Here is a 22,975-nt window from a genome sequence, read left to right as displayed (position 1 = left end):
TTTTACATTAACTGATCACTAATGCAATAGTGACTTCCTCTTCTGTCTTTTGTTCCAGGGGTAGGGTATATCGTGACTGTTTTTAATTCTTGTTAATGATTGGATCAGAATCACAGTTCAGAGTTTCATTTAACTTTTACACACGGTGGTATAATCTTTTATTTTTTAGTAGCTTTATCTTTTAAAATCTGTTTCCTTCAGTTATGCACCATTGTAGTTCATGTATATGGGATGATTTGCTTTTGTCAATTGATAGGTTTCAGTTATATGTGTAATGGTTGTCAGTTTTTAAGCTTGTATAACTCTCCTGTTAATAAACCTAAGTCTCCCTTATTAAAAAGCTCTGTAGGAAAACTAACCACCCTTGTATTCACATTTCTGCGCTAGCCTGCAGTCTTCATGCAGTGCAGAGTAAAAGGTATAGAAATGGCATCAATGGCGTTTCTCCCAACCTGATTAGCCAAGAACAACTGGTCCGCAAAGCCGCCAGCTTGTGCCACCTGCTTTCCAATGAAGGTGCTATATCCTTGGTAAGTGAAGTTTATCATAGTGCTTGTCCATAACTCCAACTCCATTCTGTTAGTGTCTGTCTTCGTTGTTCTAAATAGAATGGATTTTTTGTTTTTTATCTGCACTCTGTTTCTAATGTAGTTGTTCGGTCTTAATATATTTACTTATTGGATCCATAGCATGGCTGAGGGTCAAAATGTTTCTACTTCTCAGTTATGTAGTTGAATTAGTCTAGCTCACTTGAAACCATTTCTAGACAAATAACATGAATGATGTGAGCTTGACAAGTCAATTCATTATCTGAGATTTTCTGAGCCAGGGGAGATGTCATCAATCAACATGGTGCTCATGATATGGTTTAGATGTTTGCTATGTATGTAGTGAATACCTGTTGCTCATGCAAGTGAGAAACTGATAGTACTGGCTATGAGCTTGGAATATTTCTGCTATTCTAGTACTAGGCCTCTCCTGCGAAGAGACTGCCTGCCAGACTATACAGTGACATTGTTCTAAACAAACTTAAACTGTGAAATCAAGACTACCAAACTCTTTGCACATGTGACTGGAATCAAATCGAAATCAGGTCTCCAGATTTTAAAGGCATTTTCCCAAGTTATAGAATACCTCAGTCGTCATACTGCACATCATCAAATATTTATCAGCGATCTTACCCATGACTTGACACGCCTTATTCAAATGTAAACCAATAAAGGAACAGTTGCAAATACCGCTGTTTTAACTTTATAAATACACTGATTGTTTTTGTTGTTTTTAAAAGATAATGTGTTTCCTGCTGTTTTCAATAAGTGTCCACTTAGAATCTTAGAAATACATTTCCTCTTCTTATAGATTTAGTTCTGATATTGGGAAACTTTGCTGCAGTTTCCCAGCCCCCTCTTCCTTTCTTGTTGTTTGAATGGAGCATAAATTATGTTTGATTTCTTGTCTGGGTGCAGTGCAGTTTGAGGAATAGAGCTGATTAACAAATTTATGCTCCTTATTCTGCCTTTGAGGTTAATGATTTTGTTTTTTCTTAATCTGGTGGACATTCCCCACCAGATTATAACCACTGAGAAGTAGGGCAGTTTTGATTCTAAGTTTCTTTAAACTTTAGGAGAATTTGTGGAATAGGTCTTGCAGCTTTTATATTAATGGAGTTTTTGTTCCAAACTGCTCAATGATTAGCATTTATTCATGTTAACAAAATAGTAATAAGATATAAAAGTTCTGTTAGGTCACCTGGTCCAGCTCCTTGCCAGTGAAAGATTTTTCCATATCTCAAATGCTTTGTCCAGTCTAATTTTAAACATCCCATTCATGAATTTTTTTTGAAGTGTACATGAGTGCGAGAAAAGAATAAAGCATGCACTAATGGAGTGGGAGCGTTGATAAGAATTGAGGAACTTGCTTAAAAGGGACATTGTTGTGTCTAAAAAAATATGCTGGTTAACTAGGGAAAAACAATTTATAAAGGATTAACTTTTTTTATTTTTGTTAAGCCTTGTCAGATGTTATACCAAGTTTGCCACGAGGCAGTCGAAAGGTTCATACAATATGGCATTCTTTTGGTGGCAGAGGTAAGATGATTAAATTTTTTTTGTTCTCCACTTTGCCTGCAGTTATCCTTTTGCTTCTCACTAACTATATGCCTTATTCCAAGTACCTAAACTGGCACTTTTTCACTTGAAGTGCATAATGACTAAGGAAATCCTAAATTGAAATGTCTTTATTCTTTTATTTTAAAGCACAAGGTATTTTGGCAGAATCACTTTTTGATGTTATGGATGATCACATATATGGGACCAGGATCCTAATAAAGCTAGTGCTGCTTATGATGATTACACCAACTCTTACAGTGGGCTGTGGTGATATAGTTTAATATTGAAGTCCTTGTAAATTTCAATCACTACGTGTAACAGGTCATCCTTAGCTCCCGTATAGTCCCTTTGCTCTGGTACAGCAGCTCAAAGGGACCAGGGGTAACTGGGGATTCCCCTGATATTTGGGAATCCACAGGTGATGCAGCCATAAGGCAGCTCTAGTTTGCTCTAGGATCTCCTGGTGGTCTCAGGGATTGGGGAATTGCAGTGTCAAGGTATCTTTACTTCCCACGTTCTACGGTGCTGCAGCAAATGCAGCATGGCTGGACTAAGAATGGAGGCAATAATTTCTGTCTTCCAGATTTGTGTCCATCAGGGAATTTCTTAACACAATATTTTTTTGATAGGTGAGTAAAAGATTAATGTGTCATGTTGCGTTTTTTCCATGTCAGAATCATACCACAGCTCCATGACGATTATCAATTATAAAGTAGCGGAAAAAATAAGACGGTTAAATATACTTGGCTGCTTCCTTCTTTTAGTTCTCCTGTTTGAAGGGGAAACTAGATCCACATCCTGTGCTTTGATGACCCTTGTTCAGCTCCACTCCATTGCACCTCTTGTGGTATCCCAAGTTCCCCTTTTAATGTGTAGTTACATAGGTAGAATTCACTTCACCTGTTTTCTGGAGACAGATTTTTCTGGCTCTAAAACTCTCTTGTTTTCTGGATGTTACCTACATTTATACATAAAATGTTGGCATATAATCATGTATTACAATGAAGTCTCTACATGAAGCATTTCTTGTCCTCTGAATCCTATTCTTATTTACTTAATGTTCCAGGCTCCAGGAAAAAAAATAGGTGTGTATAATGGGATAAATGTCTGTTATGTCTTTGCCTCTCAAAGCATGTGTCTTGTTTTAGGGGCTTTGTTATAAACCTATATCGTCTGTCTCCCATCCTGTCATTACCATCAATAACTGGGATAGAAGTGGCTTACAGGTCATATATAATGCTTGTCTGTCTTCTCTTGACTTGATTGTCTTATATCTGATTTCTCAGCGTGTTTTTATCCATATCTATTTGCTGTGTAAAACTTCCTTACAGTCATGACACTCATAAGTACCAAGACATGATCTGTCTTGGTTCTTATATTAGGCCCCTCCATTGTGGTATCTGAATGCCAGATGAACAGAACACCATCCTGTCCTCTGATACTAAGAAATCAAATGATACTGTTATTTCCTATTTCTTCTGCACAGGCTTGCAAGATTCTGTTACTGCCTTAGCTGAAATTTTAGATACCTTACTCATTTTCAGGTACTTTCCATGACCAGAACTATTAGGTTGGGTTGTTCTACCTTAGTCCGTTTGCCCATTCAGTTCAGACTAACAGGATTATTTCCTAATCTCTCAGATACTCTACAGTTTTCCCAATACAATCTCACCATCACTTTCTGTAAGATTTATTTCAAGTATTGTCTCCAGGCTGTACCACTGCTCATGTCAGTTGTGTATATATACTAATGTTTTCTCTTTTTTTGATGCTGTCTATCCTATCAATCCCATTTGCTGCACCTTGCATCCTTCTAACTCATTTCTCTGTGTAATCCTGAGGACTATCTAGTCTGTTTTTTCCCTGAGAGACACAGCAAGTCCATTATACAGTGTAGATATCTTCTATATACCAGGCGAAAGAGAACAACTAGGGACTTCATGTTTAATACAATTAAAAAGTATACATTATTAGTGGCAAACTGTGGGGAATAATCACCATTTCCCTGTTTAGGACAGTTGGGGTATATTGTCTTGGTACTTTTCCAACTTAGCCTCTGGGAAACATATATCTGTGATCAACAGAAGCCTGTCAGTTGTCTCTGGCTTCTGCATCAACTTATTTTTATTTTTTCCAGTTTATTTCTTTACAGCTGATACCTGTACATTTAGGTCTATCTGACTGCCATGTTAGTTTGAACTTTATTTTGCCATCCTTAGCTTTTCGTGGTTTCTCTTTTTCCCTTTGACTCCACTGTCCTCTTCTATTGAACATTATGAGCTGAAACTCTCCTAACACGTCGTATCTCTTTAGTCCATTTTTCCTTTATCATTGACTTTGTTACTTGATTTAAAATAAAATCTTCAATTACAGTAAGATTGGATTACTTCATTTTCTACAAAGACCCGTCTCTCTCTCTCTCATGGATGGCATGAAGGTGAACACTTTGTACTCAGTCTCTGTTATGCTAGTGTTTGAATCCTGCCAGGCAGGAATAGGATTAATCTCATTTTAATCACATCTCTCAGCATAAGAATTCTTGTAGAGTCTTAGTCCAGCTGCTTCGCATTCATGAGATCTTGAAGCAATTCTCTACTATGTTTCTTACCCATGTGTGATTGTGAGTCAGTGAGACTCAAGTCCCCTTTTACTTTTGAGCATCTACTTGAAATTTCTAGGGCTTCATGCTTCTGAGGACATTAATAATTTCTAATTTACTCTATTACTACTACAGTGATTTTGTTCATCAGACTAGTAAAGCTGATGTCAGATGTCAATTTGTGTCTGTCCCCTTTTTAAATAATCTTTCCTAGTTAAGGGTGGCTTCTTCTGAGTCAGTCATATTTTCACTTCAACTTGTCAGCCATGCTACTTGCCTGATTACTGAACAGAATTGCCACTTGACTTCTTTGTAAGCCCCTTCTTTGAATCTAACACAGCAATGTTCAGAATCCTAAACTGTCACATCCTTGATTATTTTCACCAAGATTTGAGGGAGCTTTTGTAATATAAACCCTCTCTCTGACTGATTATAATCCTTCTGAAGATACATATTTTACCAACAGTTTGTCCCTTTTGGAACATTTCTCCAAAATGGCTCCTACCTCAATACATTGATCTGTTAGATGGAGCATTTCTGGCACATCTGTCTCCATGTGATAATAGTAAATCAGTGTCTAAACAGGTATAATGTATAGAGCCTTGTCGCTTCTCTGTTGCAGGTTAGTTCTTTACGCCCCTGCATAGGGAGTGTCAGCTTGGTAGAATTCCTTTTTGGTGAGATGGGTTTCTCGGTATACCAAATGAATTCCTCCTACAGATACTTCTACGCTATCTGATCCTGACCATCCCCAAGCTTGCCTTGAAACTCTTTCAGTACTCGTTAACTTGGTCTGACCTTAACACACTCTCATGCCTTTAATCCATTTTGTAAGACCATAGTCTCCTTCTTAATTATATTGATATTATGTTGATCCCACACAAGCCCCTAAGTATTTGCACAGGTCTTTGTAAAGTGCCAAGCCCAGTGGCAATAATAGACTCTTAGTGCATGGTCAGGTTTTGTTGCTTCCTTCTCTCTTTCTAGTCTGAAAAGAAACTGGATACCCTTCCTGTTGTAGGTAGATATTTCCCTGTCTGTGACATACAAGAGTCAACCTCTAGTCAAATGCTGTCTATCCCCAATTAAGTAAAATTAATGTTTCTACATATGCAGCTAACTCAGTTAAGGGTTCAATATGTTGAAACCTCAGCCACTGCAGTTCATTTTAGCTAAAAAGAGAACTTGAAAAAAATAACAGGAATATAAAAATAAACCCCCTTATTCAACCAGGACGACCTCCCCAGAGCGGATAAAATACTCATTGGAGAATGGTACATTCCTCTTACTGAAAATGTAAGACATTCAGAGTGATACAGGCCTGGAAATGAGATCAAGTAGAACATGGAATTATGCTACAGCACTTCCAGATGAAACCTATGTTGTCAGAAATTATCTAACTGTAAACTTCAGTGTCTTATGGTAGCTGATTTAGCATATATACAATTTGTGTGTGTGCTTTCTTCGCCATTTTTAGATTTCTAAACATGTCTCTATCCTTTCCCATGGACACATGCATATTGCAAACATTAACAAATTTTACAAGACAATAAGCCGGAGACAAATGAACTCTCCTAAGCCCTTCATGATGGCAGAATAAACGCCACCTCATTGACACTCTCGCTAACATATGCCCCTCTCAAAAGCCTGAGGAAACATATATTTTGCATCATGTTCTGATGGTCAGACTCAGAGCCTCTTACTGCAAATGGGGAAGTGAGTTTGAGTGAAGGACACTTCTCTGTAAATGCATTGCCAGCAGTCCCCTCCTAAGTTAAACTGAGTGATGTTAACTAAGGGTACGTCTTCACTTACATCCGGGTCCGGATGTAAGCAATCGATTTTCTGAGTTCGATTTATCGCGTCTGGTTAAGACGCGATAAATCGATCCCGGATCGATCCCGGAAGTGCCCCGGATCGATCCCGGAAGTGCTCGCCTTCGACGCTGGTACTCCAGCTCGGCGAGCGGAGTACGCAGCATCGACGGGGGAGCCTTCCTGCCGCGTCTGGACCGTGGTAACGTCGGACTAAGGTACTTCGAATTCAGCTACGTTATTAACGTAGCTGAATTTGCGTACCTTAGTCCGAAGTGGGGGGGTTAGTGTAGACCAGCCCTTTGGTAGCTCAGCTGATCTGATACAACACTAGGAGAGAAGTGGTATCTCAGGGATTCAGAACAAATCATTTAGAGCTTTTTAGATTAAAACCAACTCTTTGAATTTTCAACCAATGCAGAGAGTATGGAGACAAATGCAACAAGCACATGATTACAAGAGGTAAGTAGCACTTAACAAACCTGCTGCTGAATTCTGTACTAGCTTGAAATTTTCAATTGGTCTTCAAGTATAGCAGCATGTAAAGCAAATTGAGTAATCCATCCTTGAGTTGATAAAGTTATAGATCATTGTAGTGAAATCCACATCCAAAATATGAAGTCCTACCTCCTAGAGAAACACAGGTGAAGAAAATGTTCTCTTGACATCTGCTGCCTCCTGAAGTTCCAGTCCTGAGTGAGGATCCAGCAAGACTCTCCAACTTCAGCCCCTCTCTTTCATGTGATGGGAAAACTTTCCCAGTCAAGGGAGAAGAAACAACCTTTACCAATTCTTCTGATTTGTTTCTGTACACTTACTTCAGTCTTGTGTGGATTGGGTCTTGGCCAGCTCATCCTCATTGTGAGCCCCAGTGTGTTAAGTACTGGTAAATCACTAAACTGTGATATCAGGTCACCTGAGATTAAAATATAGTGCTGGTTGTCACCTGGATTGGTTTTTCTGAATAGTTACCTTTTTCTCCCCCCTTCCCCCAACTTCTGACTTAAGCAAGATGATCAGGAGGATATTAGCCCTAGCCTTACAGAGCAGCAGTGGAGTAAAAAGCTTCCTGAACCCTTGTCTTGGAGAAGTGATGAGGAGGATGAAGACAGTGACTTTGGAGAAGAACAGAGGGATTGCTACCTGAAGGTACTGTATATAAGGCTAACACTAATAGTCAGGCCTGTTATATTAAAGTTAAGTAAATCTTAGTTTACAAGTTCAGTTGGGGAAAATAATAAGATTTCTTTTTCTGATCATTCCCAGCATTAAAGTCTGCAATAGTCTGCTACAATCAGTAAATCATCCTTCCCCTCCCCCCCCCCGAAAAAGACCAGCTCAGTGAGGAAATTTCAAATAGTCTGCTGGCAAAGTCTACATAACTGGGGTGGAATGGCCATTATGGTGAAAACTAGTACAGGCTTTAGTATCCTACAGGGTCCTAAAGTTTGTACTTTATTATTAATAACACAGTGTACCAAAGGTGGGCATATACTGCTAGTGCATATTTTTCTGAGTCAAATGTGGTGTATTGTTCTTTGTGTACAGTGTTTTATATTTGTGCATGTCTGTACATTTTAAATTTGTGACCCAAGACATGTCAGAAGATACGATTTCTCGATACAAAAAGCTACTACACCTCTATCTCGATAACGCTGTCCTCGGGAGCCAAAAAATCTTACCACGTTATAGGTGAAACCGCGTTATATTGAACTTGCTTTGATCCACCGGAGTGCGCAGCCCCGCCTCCCCGGAGCACTATTTTACTGTGTTATATCCGAATTCGTGTTATATCGGGTTGCGTTATATCGAGGTAGCAGTGTACATAGTCTATAGTTTCCTTGCTAGAAGTTCCATTATATTGTTTCTTCTTGGAAAGCAAATTGCCAGTTTTGTCCTAGGTTTGTTTGGTTTCTTTGCTTGCTTGTTTTTATAGTGGTGACACTTGTTTTGGGTTTGTTAAATACTCATTTGGAAACTGGTGCTCATCTCTGTGAAAGAATGAACTGCGATTGTGCTATTTATTGCAAAGCCTCATGACCTTTTAAAGTGGTGAAAAAAGATGCTACACTGTTAATGTCCTGGGGAAAAACTAGTGAAAGTGTGATTTGTAGAGCAGTTTTTCATACATCAGACCACTTTTGGCTTTGCTATAATAATGCACTGTTGTAATTTGTGCCCCTCTTCCTGTTCTCCCAAATGATTGTCTGTATCCAGTGTTTTGGCTTTTACTGTGTACCTGGCCATCTTTCACTTCTGCAAGCTTCATTCACTTTCCTTTCTGCTGCCCTAATTTAGGTGAACCAATCCCAAGAACACCAGCAGTACATCACCTTCCTGCAAAGGTTACTGGGGCCTTTACTTGAGGCCTACAGCTCAGCTGCCATCTTTATGCACAACTTAAGTGGTCCTGTGTCAGAAACAGAATACCTTCATAAGTTACACAAGTACCTAATAACCAGGACAGAGAAGAGTGTTGCAGTGTATGGTACGTCAAGCAGTGTGGCTCTGGATAAAACGGAGCCAATATTTCAGTTATTGATGCATAACTCTCATTTTTCCTAGTACCAGTGTCTTATATTTGACCTGAAATGTGTGTTTGTTTATCCCCCCCCCCTCCGCACAGCTGAGAGTGCCACCTATTGTCTTGTGAAAAATGCAGTGAAGGTCTTTAAGGATATTGGGGTAAGTGTTTTGTAATCAAAGGTTTCTCCTCTTCAGTTGAAACTGTTGGGGCCCTTTTAATGTGAGTGACTCAAAGGCAAACTTTGGGTAGTGCATGAATGCTGTGCAATATCAGCCTTTGCTAATGTTTTTCAAGCAAATGCTTCTGCATAGGTCTTCCTCTTGTGCTTTGTAAGTGTTTACCTGTCTTTGAAGTTTAGGGCTGCAGAGGAAGTATAATGTTGCACTTCTGCTTTTGCACTTCCTACTGCTAAGAGAAATTGACTAGTATGGCAGGATGCCAGCTACTTTCTCTCTTTATAGGTCGAGTACTTCTGTATTGGACTGTGATGATACCACTCCTCAGTGTGCTCAGGGGGAAGGAGGGAAGGCTAGCTGTCTATTTATATGTCTCTTTACTGACATACATAGCACAATAGTAATTAAGCACTTCCCCATAGTATTAAAAACTTACAGAAATATTAGTCATCAGATTTTGGCTCATTGTTTTCCATCACTTTTCAAGCCCTCCAGCAGATTTTGCCTGCACTAACCGCCATAAAATTAACATTCCCTCTAAATCCTGAATGCACAGAGAGACCCTGCCAGAAGCCGACTCTCCAGGACTGTCACAGTGACTGAGAGAGCTCTTCTGCCATTCCTAAATAACTGTATTCCAGACAGCAATAGCAGCAGTGTCCCAGTGAACCTGAAATGTCAGGAGATACCATGAAGATAGAGATCCTCCCTGACATAACTAGATGAAGCTGGAGTTTCCATACTATCACTAGCACCTTGATTGATTGATTGTTTGTTTGTTTAATTGTACCCCTCAATTTTTTTTAAAGCTGTATGACATTAAGATCATACTGAATATTGCCTTTTTTATGTTGAAAGGTACAAAGCAAAGAATATTTCTGGATAGGGGCTACTGAATGCCTTTCAGTTCTTTGGCCATGACTTTTGAAGTACTAAGCTGGCTATTAGAATGAAGGCAAATTTCTACAGTTTGTTAAATGCACTTTGGGATGCTGACTTATGAATGCATTTATCAAATGCAGCATATTTATTCTAATATACCGTGCTGCTAGGGTAGTGGAACTAGCTGACATCTGTTACTTGCATCTGCTCATAATATTTAATTCTGATTCTTGTTTTTGAAACTAAACATTGCAAATTTGAGTTCTTTTTATTTTTCTTTAATCACATTGTTTACTATTATTATTTGTCTGATTATCATACACGGCATACTTTTTCATGTAGTTTTTCATACATCTGATGTATGCAGATGGATACAAGTAGTCCTGTTGTGTTAACTAAAAGCTGACCATTTGTCATTTGCTGTTGAATCATTTCATCGTTTTGAACACTTCTGTTTCCATTAACAAATGTTAATGTTTCTATGCTTAAGAATAAGCTTGTAAAGAATCTCCCCACACAAGATTGGTCTTTTCAGACCTCTCTTCCAAATTACAGCTTGTATCTCTGGAATAATCACTCTTTCCTCCTCCATCCTACTTAAAATCCCAACAATACCTGGATTCTTAAGATATCTAAAAGGAGTGTCATCCCTGATGGTGCTAGAAAGAAAGAAAAATCTTTACAGTTGGTTCTAGTAAGCAGTCATTTGTTCTTTATCACATGCATGAAATCACAGCAAACAGAATTCTCTTCAGGATTTGCATGGAATAATATCCTTATGGTGTATGATGTACTAGATTGAAGAAGAAGGGATTCTAGAGATGACTAACTCTAGCCTTTTGACTTCCCCCTGTTATAACTGTCAACAACCGCAGGGTTTCAATGCTTGAATGTTTATTGTAGGCCCAAGGTCTTAGTTAGACTAGATCATAAACTGCTGTACATTATTCATTACAAATAAGTGACTGTGCTTGAAGATTTTAATGAAGAGGCATGTCTTCATCCTTCCCTTTAGGTTTTCAAGGAGACAAAACAAAAGAGAGAGACTTTTTTGGAACTGAGCAGTACTTTCCTACCTCAGCGCAACCGGCAAAAACTACTGGAATTCATCCTGAGTTTCATTGTACTGTAGACCACGTTTAATACCTTTTGCCAGGGAGGCGAAGACAGGTTCTGAGATTTGTGTCAAAGCTTGAGGGCATTTGCTAGTCCTTCAGAGTATAAGGTGCCCTTGTTTGTTTGGTAAGGCCTTATCTGACTTGAACCACTGGAAGACAGTGCCTTCTTATGTATGCATTTATGGATTTCTGATGGTCCCAATCCTGTGATGATACAGTAATACAACAGGTGACACTTTTGGATGCAAGCGATCAGTCATGTTTGCAGAAAAAAAAAAATTAAAACTAGATTTAAAATGAAAACTGACATTTTATCAGTGTTACATTTTACATAATTACTTTTAAAGACTAATGACTGTGACAGGTGCACAAATGTAGATAGTGATTTATAGGTAGCCCTGAGATCTTGAATTGAGTGGAAACACTGCTTATGACAAAAAAAAAGTAACGTGAAAGCTGTTACTTCAGAAAATTTGTCATCCCCTTCCTGTCTGGTTTATTGTTTAAAATAAATGGTTTATAAAGATATGCACGGACAGTGTATACTTTATGGAAAAAGCCATAGTTTTTCATAATTGTTAGCATCTAGAATAAATGCCAAAATCTTAATGGGAATAACAATCAATTGCGTAGCAAACTAGTGCTATCGGGACTGCATAATGCAATGGTAAATTGCACTAAACACTGTTGTCACGGTAGAATGTGATAGCACAATTTTACTAGGGCTTGCTGTCCCTTACCCTTACTAGAAATAGGGAATTAATTTGCCTAAAACATGAATGTATTCTAGCCACTTAAATTTTGTATCTAATAAAAAAAAGTTGTTTAGCTAATACAGTGACAGTCTTTTGTTTTAAACAGAGAACTTAAGGGTAGCTCGCAAACCAGAAGGTTTTTTCCCCCAGTGCTGTTACCTGATGGTTGGCATTTTATTTTGTGAAGTTACTTTAATTTTGGCTCTAAAATTTTCAGCAATAACACTGCAATCTTGTGGAACTGAACTCTCTAATCCCTTTTAAACTGAAGAAAAGTATGTTCCCATTCTGTTTTCTATTGCTGAGTTACAAAGTGAGCAGTTTTAAATTGCTTTGACCTCTGGAAACAGAAAAATGTGGTAATGTTTCATCTTTGGTTTTGTTCCAATTGGGAATTTTAAATTAATATTGGGGGTTCTATCTTTAAAATAAATAAATAAATAAATAAAATAGGCCCCTGATCTTTCAATCTTATCCTTGGGATTGGTCCTCTGTGCCCATGTGGACTTCAGTTTGACTCCCCATGGGTGCAGATCGGACTACAAGCCCTAATTCTGCAGTGCAGTCTCACTCAGCTGATGCTAGCTGAAGCAATAAATCTATGGAATGTGGAGCTGGTTTGTTGGTGAAATGTGTGTTCTCTTTTGGATTGCCTTTTTTTTTTTTTTAATGTGAGAAATCAAATATTTCAATCAGTGTACTGTTTCATTTAACTCCTCCATCCTGCCCTTGCAGGTAAAACAAGCACTATGGTTACAAAATGTGTGGTTTAATTTAATCATCTGTAATAATGGGAAAAGCTCACTTGAATGACAAAGGCATTGCACAGTCACTCCAGCATAGAACTGCTGCATGCAGTTTGAATCCGCTTTAGGAGTAACTTGTTCTTACTGCACATTTGTTAATTAAAAAGTTCTATAAATCTACTGATTAAATGCTATTAATATTGAAAATTTCAGAGTATGGTTTGTTAGTATTATCGCTTCTCTTTTGTGAGAGGACCTATTATGCATATTTTCTGTCACTAAACAGGTTCTTTAAAACATTTTAAAAGAAGAAATTCTGAACCAAAATTACATTGATTTATAGATGAAAGCTGACCATAAAATTGCTTTTGTTTTTATGTACGTCTACTTTATTCGTCAGGAGAGTAGCTGAAATATACACCTTCCTAGGAAAATCGACCAGCTGCTTACAGTACAGGTTCATCTCACCCTAGTTAATATGCACTATTTGTTAACCAGATATAGTCTCTGCTTAGCTGTTGGCTTCCATTTAAGGTCAAACAGACGAGGTGCTTGTAAATATATAACTTCTCACAGTTTACTGCATTTCAGTAAATCTGAAGTGTATACTATACTGAAGACTGTGTGCTAACTAAATGGGGGGAAAAAAGCAATATGAAGCAGTTGAAACTTGACTAATTTTAATGAAAATGTTCTGCCTAATTTAGATAGATATGGGGTGTAGGGACCAGTGTGGTCACCAGGATGTAACTGCTAGGTGTCACAATTAAAGATGATTTCTGGATTCGATTATTAAAATTCCACTTTGTATAAAGTGGTGAGTGGGTGAGATAACATGCCTGTGAATAAATAGTAATACCTACAGTAAACAGAGGGGGAATATGCTTTTAAAACCCGTAAAAAGCTGCAATTTGAAAACCTCAGCATATGGGGGAATGATGTATTATGAATGTGCTGACACAGGAAGTTTTTGCTTTCTGCAGTGGATGTGTATATGTCTGTCTATAGGCATGTGAATTTAGGGCATGCAATGGTTATGCTTTTCCCTGAAAATAATGCATAGATTAAAAATTTGACTGTAACACTACAGAATTTTTACACTGGATATGGGCCTTTAGAGTCTTTAAACTCTGAAGCCTCCTTGGCTAATATATAGAAAGGATTCTGAGTTCATAATTTTTTATCAATATAAATAAGCGTTTGTACCTGAAATATCACAATAATTTAAAGACTTATTCACACAAATCACTTTACTCACATGAGCATAGTTACTCAGGTGCTTAAGTCTTTGCAGGATTAGGGTCTATCAATAAAGTATAAACATAACAAATCTTTCCACATAATGTCCTGTGAACTTTATTTGTTGGTTGAAGTGTAGAGCTCCACCTCCTCTTCTCCCCCCCCCCCCGCCCTTTTCCCCCCAGGGTCTATATGTTTGTTAGCGTATTTAATCCCTACCAATGACTGCATAATAAGCATATATCTCTTGTCTTTGATAGTATGGGCATTATTCCAATATGTTTAGCTCAAAAGTGCATTTGAGCATTAACTAATTACCTGCTCTGTAAAGGAGTATCAGAATCATACTATTTAAAACAAAAATTATCTTGCAAGATGCTATGCAGTGTCAGTCCTAGGATATTAGAGAGGTAAATTGGGTGAGGTAATATATTTTACTGGACCAAATTCTGTTGGTGTAGTGTAGATGCTACAAATCATTGTCTTATTAAATATACTATATTTATGGTTTATTACAACAATCCGTAACCCAATAACTCCCCCTTTTTGTCTTATGACTAGAGGGGTGTTAACTGGCCACTACACCTTGAATGATCTCTTAGGTTAGCACAAGCAGTTAGCACATATTCTATCTGTTCAATCTTGTATTTAGCTGTGACATTGAGTACCTTTCCCAGACTGAAGAAGAGCTCTGTGTAACTCGAAAGCTTGTGTCTCTCACCAACAGAAGTTGGTCCAATAAAAGATATTACCTCACCCACCTTGTTTCTCTTGTAAGGTGCTGTAAAATATAGCTACTTGTGTGTCTGTATTTGTGAGTCCTGCCTATACTACTTTGAAACTAACACCACACTTCTTTGCCTGTTATATGTAACGCTGTATCTGTCATAAGAAGCACAGAGACATACTGTAGTTTTATTTTAATAAACAAATTAAAATGCTTTTTGTGCTAGCATGACACTGAACAACTTTTTGTAGATTTAAAAAAGTGGTAAAATAAACAATTCTCTATATGTTTCAGAGTAGCAGCCGTGTTAGTCTGTATCCGCAAAAATAACAGGAGTACTTGTGGCACTTTAGAGACTAACATATAACTAACATATAACTTCTTTCCCCACCAAATATTTTCTAAAGTTAAACATATGGAAGTCTGCTTTTATAAGTATTGTGAGTTAATGGAAACGAATGTACTTAGCACTTTGTTTGGATGGGGGACTGAGGAGATTCCTAATATAAATTACTAATCCTCATCCTGGGCACTGATTATTCCCTAGCTGCCTACTGCAGGATTTCTTCCTCTGAAACAGCAGGTACTAGCAATCATCAGAATGGGGTATTAGGCTAGATAGACCTGATATACACACAGCTCACCTTGGGTTTTTGCTGTAAGTGTATTTACATCATATTATGTTGAAGTAGCCAGTTGCTCTGTAGGAATGGATGAAGCGGCTTAAAATAAGAATAAAACTTTTACCTAAAGCTAGTGATTCAACCTTTTTTTTGGTCCATGACCCTTAAAAGTCAATCATCCCATGACCCACCATTTTCTACGAAGGCTTGTGGAATGTGGGTTAGAACAAGAGACCTCAAGTTGGGGTTGGTGGTGGGACTTATGCTGGAGCAGTGGGAGAAGGGTTGATGGTTGGTTGCTGAATTGGATCATAGATGAGGGGGCCTCTTTCTTCTGTAGTGGGGGTCTGTACAGGAGCTGAATGGTCTCAGAGGCTGCAGAGTTGACTACGCATCCTCTTGAGTTGCTGCTGCATATCGTGTGCCAGAGCAGGGTTCTTCCATTTTGTCTCTTTCTCCCCGTGCACAAAGGCTCTGTTTCACAGTTCTGTTGCTCCCTTTTGGAGGCTGTAAGTTCTGCTTGCTTGACCAAAACTGGCCACTACACTTCTACACAGGTTGAATCTGTTGCTTTCCCCTGCCACACTCCAAACTGGTCTGAGAGTATGTCTACATAGTAAAAATTCTGCATGGGCTAGCTTACTCAAACTGGCTTGAATCCAGCTAATGCAGACAACGATAGCAATGAAGACACAGCAGCACAGATAGTATAAGCTTGGTGTGGACCCTGGCTTGCTAGCCTGCCCTGAAGCGCTCATGGCCCTGTTTTTATTGCTATTGTTACCCACATTAGCTGGATTCAAGCTAGCCTGGGTAAGCTAGCCAAGGTAGACATAACTTGTGTTTAGACTCACAATTCTGATCCTACTGATCAGCCTTTTATATAGGGATAATTGCAAACTGTTTTACAAACTAATACTTTATGCTGTGTTTTATGGTAATACTGCCAGCACCCAGCCAATACATGAATAAGCCTGAATAGGACTTTAATGTAATATACCTACCTAGCAGATTTTTACCCAAAGGGTGTTTCTTTCACTCTGAGTGCAAAACAATTAAACTTTTATCCACACCTGATTTTGTAAGAGGCCTCTAGCTACACATTCACATGCAGGCGAGGTGCAGAAGAAATTAATTGGGAACAATAGGCTTAGGTGGAAAACTAAAATGCAATTATTGTTAATGGCTTGTATAAAACATAATGTTTATCGGTAATAACCCTATATAGAGGTTATTTTCTGTTTAAATGTCTTGCATCTTCCCAATCTTTTAAACCCCAGGATGTTCGATTAAACCCTTTATCTCTGAATTAAGCAAAAATTCAGTTTTGCTTGTAATAAAATCTTGTCATGTTGATTTAAAAGGATCTTTTGATTTGTGTCCTGTGATGTTCTCTTGTATACAAAACCTTGTTTCAGTAGCCCTTGGCTTTTAATAGGTTAAAGATCCCTATCTCAGTCATTGACCTGAATGATACTTAGATTTGCTTCAAATTGCTTTACAAACATTAATTAGGCCTCTCACTTGCTAGGCAAAGTACTATTCCTATTTCACAGATGGGGCAGCTCACCAGAAAAGACGTGCAACTTCCCCAAGAAGAGAGAAATTTCTGTCTTGAGAAGAATAATCCTCTCCCTTGCACGAATTAGTAGGTGACATTCTGTGGCCTCCATTATGCAGGCGGTTGGGCTAGGTAGTCAGCTAAGTCCCTTTTTCCTGAAAGTTGCAGAAAGAAAAGCAGAGTGTAGATAATCATACAATGCATGATTTCAAGCAAATGCTAATGGTATAATTGCTACAAGTAGTTTGCATAAATAATTATAGCACTTATACTGATAGCATATTTTTACCTGTAGATCTAAATGCATTAAAAAGCAGTAGCATTTTGCAGATGGGGATACCTGCCAGGGTTAGTGATAGCTAGCTCAGTGCCTTACCCTTTGTTTCATATGGTCTCTGTAGCGGGGTGGTCACCCGCTCCGGCCCTGAAGGGGTTAAACCCGGGGAAGGGGCTGAGGCTGTGAGAGGGCTGCTGCTGGGGTAAGTGGCAAGTCTGGGCTGAAAGGGGAAACAGCCACAGTTGGGGCCACGCCCCAATCAGGGCCCAGCTGGCCCTTATAAGAGGGCATTGGGCCAGGAGCTCAAAAAGAGTCTCTCTCTAGCTTGTTGGGAGAGGAGGGCCTGGCCGCTGGGAGCTGAGCAGGGTACCTGAGTGGAGCAGGGCTGGGGAAAGGTTAGAGGAGCTAGTGTAATTCACATGGATTTGTAAATTTAGATCTAATGTAATTAGACTATGGTAAATAAGGAATATATTCTAATAGTGTAGACCTGCTCTATAATGATCCAGTGTTGTTTATCAGTCTTGTACCAATACAATATGCAGTCAAACACATAAGTTAGGAAAGTTAAAACTCTCACTAGCTCTTTTTTTTTTTTTGGATGTAACAGTTCCACTGGTATTTTTCTCTCCCTTCTCTTCCCATGCCAATTGCGATAAGTTATTTTGCAATCTCTTAAGATTCTCAAAAGCCATTCTTGGAAGGCCCTGAACAAGATCATTTAAACAGGGGAGCACATTCATTTTTAAATGATACCAAGTCTAGAATATCAGGATAAGGTGAGATTGTTCAATAAGCTTTTTGTAGATGTTTCACCAGAGAAGGGTGGTTTATGAAGGTTTGAGGGTTGGCTGGACGTGAACTCCAAAATATTTGCCAGAAGTTGAATAGTCAGGCATGTCCTCTTTAGAAAAACCTTTAGGCAGTCCCTCTTTTAGAATGAAGCCACAGAGAGTACCAAAAAGCTGATGTATTAGTTACTTGGATCATCTGCATACAGTGATCAGTATTTTCCCATCTAATACCATTTATTTACCTATTAGCATAAATTCTTTGAGCCAAGCATTCAGCCATTCTGTAGTAAGCATAAAGAATGAAAGAAAAGGAATGACCTCATGGCACCTGTTTAAAGTGAAACTCCAGGGCTCCATTCCATCGATGAGAATTCTCGCTGATAGAAGGTGAGCAACGTCTCTCAATCCAAGCCATAAATATAGGGATAAATCCCAGTTTCAGGACCTGAAAACAATATCACCCTCTTCCACACCACCTTAGACTTTTTATACTCCCAGGTATGTAATCATGTTTAGCACTTTCCACCTGTAGCGAGCAGAATGCTGTAAGAGGTGGGGGAAATACCAGCAATGCCATTTGATTTATTAACAGTACCAAAAAGTCTTCAAGGTAATTTACAGATCATAAAAAGACAATGGGTAAGATTTTCAAACCCGGTGAATGAGTGGATTTAGCTATGCAAATCTCATCAAAATTAGTGGGAGTTGTATGGCTAAATTCCGTAGCCAGCTTTGTCCCTGCTTTGAAGAATTTATAATCTATTAATAGACAGGCAATAGCCATTTGTAAGTGAATTATTAAATTCGTCCTTTGAGGTGGAAGGGGTTGAATCTCTCTTAATTGTTCAGAAAAGAGGGAAGGATGAAAATGAAACAAAAATAGCTGTATTTATAAAGTGCAAGAATAAGGAGAGAAACCATTTCAAGGCACAGCTGGAGATCGGGACATGACATTTAAAGGCGCACACACTCTCTGATGCATGTGTGAAGTTTAAAGATATTTTAAAATGATCGTTGCTTCCTAATTTAGAAATAAACCTTTTTTCAGCTGGCTTGTTAATGCCATATATGCCAGGTGTAGCGGGTGTGAGTGCTTTGAAATGTTCTTTCTCCCATTCTTGGATTTGAGGCCTGGTCTACACTAGTATAGCTAGGTCTCCAGAGGTGTGAAAAATCCACACCTCTGAGAGCTGTATCTATGCTGATCTACCCCCTGGTGTAGATAGTGCCAGGTGGATGCAGAATTCTTCCGTCGACCTAACTAATGCTTCTTGGGGAGATGGATTACCTACTCTGACAGGAGAATCTCTCCTGTCCCAGTGCTGCTGTAGCATTTAAGGTATAGGTATATACTGAGTCTTAAACAGAGGAGTGCTAGTGTATATAGTCAGGTCTTTGGAGGCAGGGACTGCCTTTGTGTTCATAGTGTGCTTAGAACAATGGGGCCCCGAGGCCAGATTTCTAAAGGTATTTAGGTGGTTAAAGATGCAGATTGGTGCCTAGTGGGATTTTCAAAGTTACCTAGGCACCTAACTCCCATTAGGAGTTAGGCGTATTTAAAAGTCCCACCTGGCATCTGTCTACATCTTTAGGCATCTAATTACCTTTGAAAATCTGGCCCCTGATCCGTGACTGGAGCTCACTGGTGCTGCTGCAATACAAATAGTATTCAGCAAAAAATTGTTAAGCAGCAGTTGAGCCACAACTGCATCGATTTTATTGGTGATTGACCTGTCTCTGTCATGCTTGACAGGTTCAAATTTAGTTTTTCAAACTAACAGGACCCACCTTATTCCCCGCACATTCACCTCTCATCCCTTTTCTAGTCACCCAAACAAGAAGAGTAGTGTTAGCCACACCCGAGCTAACTCTCCTGCCTTTGTGTGTGCAGGATTCATATGGGAATGAGAAAGGGCTGCTAAGCTATTGGGTGTGAGTTTTTTCTTTCAGCTCAGCAGTTTGCTTGTGGTAGTCTGTGGAAAGTTTTTGCAGCCTCGCCTTCTGGATATATTAGTATGTGTTTCCCTAAATTTAGCTGATGCCTAATTATGGTAGCAATGCACTTGGGCACCTTCTGGAATCAAGCTTCCTATGTTACTCTGCAGGATGGGGACAACCAGTCAGAAGTCTTTAAAGGCCCTTTTCAATGTTGATATTCCCTCTTAATTACAGTTAATCATCAGGAACTCTGCTGTTCTCATTCTGTCCTGCCATTTATAGCCTCCAGGTCCCACAGCTAAATCCTCTCTTCCTTCTTGCCATAGGGTTAGTCTCTCAGCATCGTCATGATGATTATCCAACTGCTCCTCATTTTAGTTACATACATGTCTCTCTGTTGTAGCTCTTTGCTTTAGTTACCCAACAATTTAGCATTGCAATTTGGGGACCTAAACTCACTTATTTGAAATCAAGGCTGGTCGATTACTTTTTTAAATCTAAATATTTTTCTGTCAAAAATGCAGTTTTAGGAAAGCGGGTGGAATAACATTATTATTTAATTTCTGGCAAATATTTTTGAAAGGAAAAGAAAATGTTTGTTTTGGGTTTTAAAACTCCAAATTTCATGATCGAGGGTTTAGTCAGATCGAAAGAAACTAAATTAATGGTTATTTTTTAAAATGAAACCAAAACAAAAATTTCAATACGAACCAATGTGTTTCATTTTGAATTTTTCATTTAAAAAATCAGTATGTTCTATGAAAAATGTAAACAAAATAATTTCATTCAAAATTATTTCCAAAAATAAAATTGGATTTTTTTTTTTTTTTTGGACCGATTCTAACTGAAATGGCATTCATACCCTATGTATATGTTTTTCTTTTGTGGAAAGATCCAGACCAATCTAGTAATATTTTTTTTCCTGAATAAAATGTTAAGTTTTAAAATATAACAAATGGATAGAGGAAAGGAGTCTGAAAATTACATAGGTGTTTGTTATCAGAAAGATAACAGTAAGTAATGCCGACTGCGTTGCTTGGGGAAGCAATGATACATTGAACGGTATATACTTGCATGACACCTTTGGAGTATCTCAGAAAACTGATGGCTATTAATAGCACATGATGATGAAATAAATATTCTACGGATGGGGAAGTTGAGGCACAGGGAGGTGAAGTGACTTGCCCAAATTTTATAGTCATTGGTAGATGATCTGGCACATTCACTAATGTTTCAAAATGCAGTTCTGTTGTTGTGAATATAGCATCATGGCTCTTGACTATTGAGAGCGCTGTGGCAGCTGATCTTTGCAATCTCTGTTACCTTTTCCCTCCTCATTCCGCCTCCTACTTGTTAGTTTTTTTCACCTGTTGTGTACTGTCTAAATCTTACATTGAGAGCTTTCTGGGGCAGGGAATGTCTGTGTTATTCATGCAGTGCCTCGTACAATGGGTTCCTAATCTCTGGAGTCCTCAGGTGGCTAATGCAATAGAAATACTAAATCATACTTCTAAGGAATGGATTCAGAATGCCAGGGTACAGAATGTTTTCTAGTCCACATCTCACAGTTCAGCTGCACTTGACAGTATTCACTCATGTGGTGGGGAATAGAGCCTTGCAATTCAACAGGACCAGACTACAAGTGTAGGATTTGGGTCAGGTCTGAAATCGGCCCAATCCTCTCAAACTTGGTTAAAGTTGTCTCTGATCACATCCTCTTGCCCGCAGGGTCAGTGTAGCAGCAGCTGAGTGCCCGCTGCCACGTTGCGTGCTCTGTGTGCTGTACAGTGAGTGTGCTGACAAGTTGCAACGCCTTTCACGTCACCACGCACACAGTGGGGCACATAGCTGCTTCCCCATCGACCCCATGGGCAGGAGGTGACCAGAGATGGATTGTGGGAAACCCCGCTGAGGCTGAAGGACTGGGCAGTTGCGGCAGTGCTGATACCTGTTTGGGGGAAGTGTCAGGTCTGGGTTGGGTCTGAAAAGGACTCAACACTCCTGGGTCAGGTTTGAGTCAGCTGTACCCTGGTTGAGTTCGGGTCCAGCTTTAAAACTAGGACCAAGCAGACCTGTAGTAGGGCGACTAATTTCCTCCACTGCAAGACTCACTGGATGAAATTCTGTGGCCTGTGTCATGCAGGAGGTTGGGCTAAATTATCATCATGATCTGTCTGGCCTTAAAATCTATGACATCCCAGAGTCCTGGGGTGAAGTCGTGGCCCCACTGATGTCAGTGGGAGATTTTCCATTCACTTCAAAGGGTACAGAATTTCAACCTTGATTCACAGTCCTATTCTTTAACCATCAGATACGTCCCTGCTTAAATAATAGAAGAGACATGGGGTAAAATTTTTAAAAGCAGCGAAGCAACTGAGGAACCTAAGTCCCATTTTCAAAAGTGACCTTAGGCACTCAGGACCTTAAGGGTAACATTTTTAGAAGCATGTAAGTCCTTTTTGGAAATGGGACTTAAGCTCTTCAGTAGAGCTGGTGTGAAAAAAAATTGATAGGATAGTTTTTCCTGGGAAAATGCAGTATCATCGGAATTAAAACATTTCATGGGAATGTGTCAGTTTTGACAACATTTTCTACAGGAAAAAGTCTAAATGAATCATTGCAAGTTTCCTGTTTTGATAATGTTGAAACATTTTGTTTTAGCGAGGTAAATGTTTAATTTTTACTTTATATTAAAATATTTGAACATATAAAATATTTTAATATCTATATATAGTCTAATATTACATGATAGTATAGCTAATATTTTATATTACATTTTGATATTCTTGAAACAACATTTTGATCGTTCCTAATTGAAATTTTTCAGAATTGTGGTTTCATGGAAAATTTCCAAAATTTTGGCTTTTTGTTCCAAACAAAAACAAATTTTGGAATGTTGGAATTTTCCACAGATCAGAAATGCTTGTTTCTGACCAGTTCTAGCCCTAAATCACTTTGGCATTTTTAATTTTTTATTTAAAATTTTACCCTCATTCAGCTGTAAAATAATAACCCAAATATTAGGTAGGTAAATCTGAAACAAAGATGTATAGCTAGATTAGAGTATAAACTACTGTTTCTGGATACACCC

At 38.7% G+C, this 22,975-nt stretch overlaps 1 protein-coding gene across 1 annotated transcript in view; it reads left to right on the top strand.

Moving 5' to 3' along the window:
- The window catches only part of GPAM (glycerol-3-phosphate acyltransferase, mitochondrial), a 48,931-nt gene extending 37,478 nt beyond the window's left edge, over window positions 1-11,453 (top strand). The window contains exons 16-21 of the mRNA XM_065408029.1: window positions 388-530; window positions 2,010-2,087; window positions 7,530-7,670; window positions 8,820-9,009; window positions 9,148-9,206; window positions 11,122-11,453. Coding sequence (XP_065264101.1) covers window positions 388-530; window positions 2,010-2,087; window positions 7,530-7,670; window positions 8,820-9,009; window positions 9,148-9,206; window positions 11,122-11,238 — 728 coding nt within the window. The 3' untranslated portion in view covers window positions 11,239-11,453. The remainder of the gene's footprint in view (window positions 1-387; window positions 531-2,009; window positions 2,088-7,529; window positions 7,671-8,819; window positions 9,010-9,147; window positions 9,207-11,121) is intronic.
- Window positions 11,454-22,975: the final 11,522 nt, after the last annotated feature.

The sequence above is a fragment of the Emys orbicularis genome, chromosome 7 (genome assembly GCF_028017835.1).
Source record: "Emys orbicularis isolate rEmyOrb1 chromosome 7, rEmyOrb1.hap1, whole genome shotgun sequence".
Taxonomy (NCBI): domain Eukaryota; kingdom Metazoa; phylum Chordata; order Testudines; family Emydidae; genus Emys; species Emys orbicularis.
This window is presented reverse-complemented; position numbering and strand designations above follow the sequence as displayed.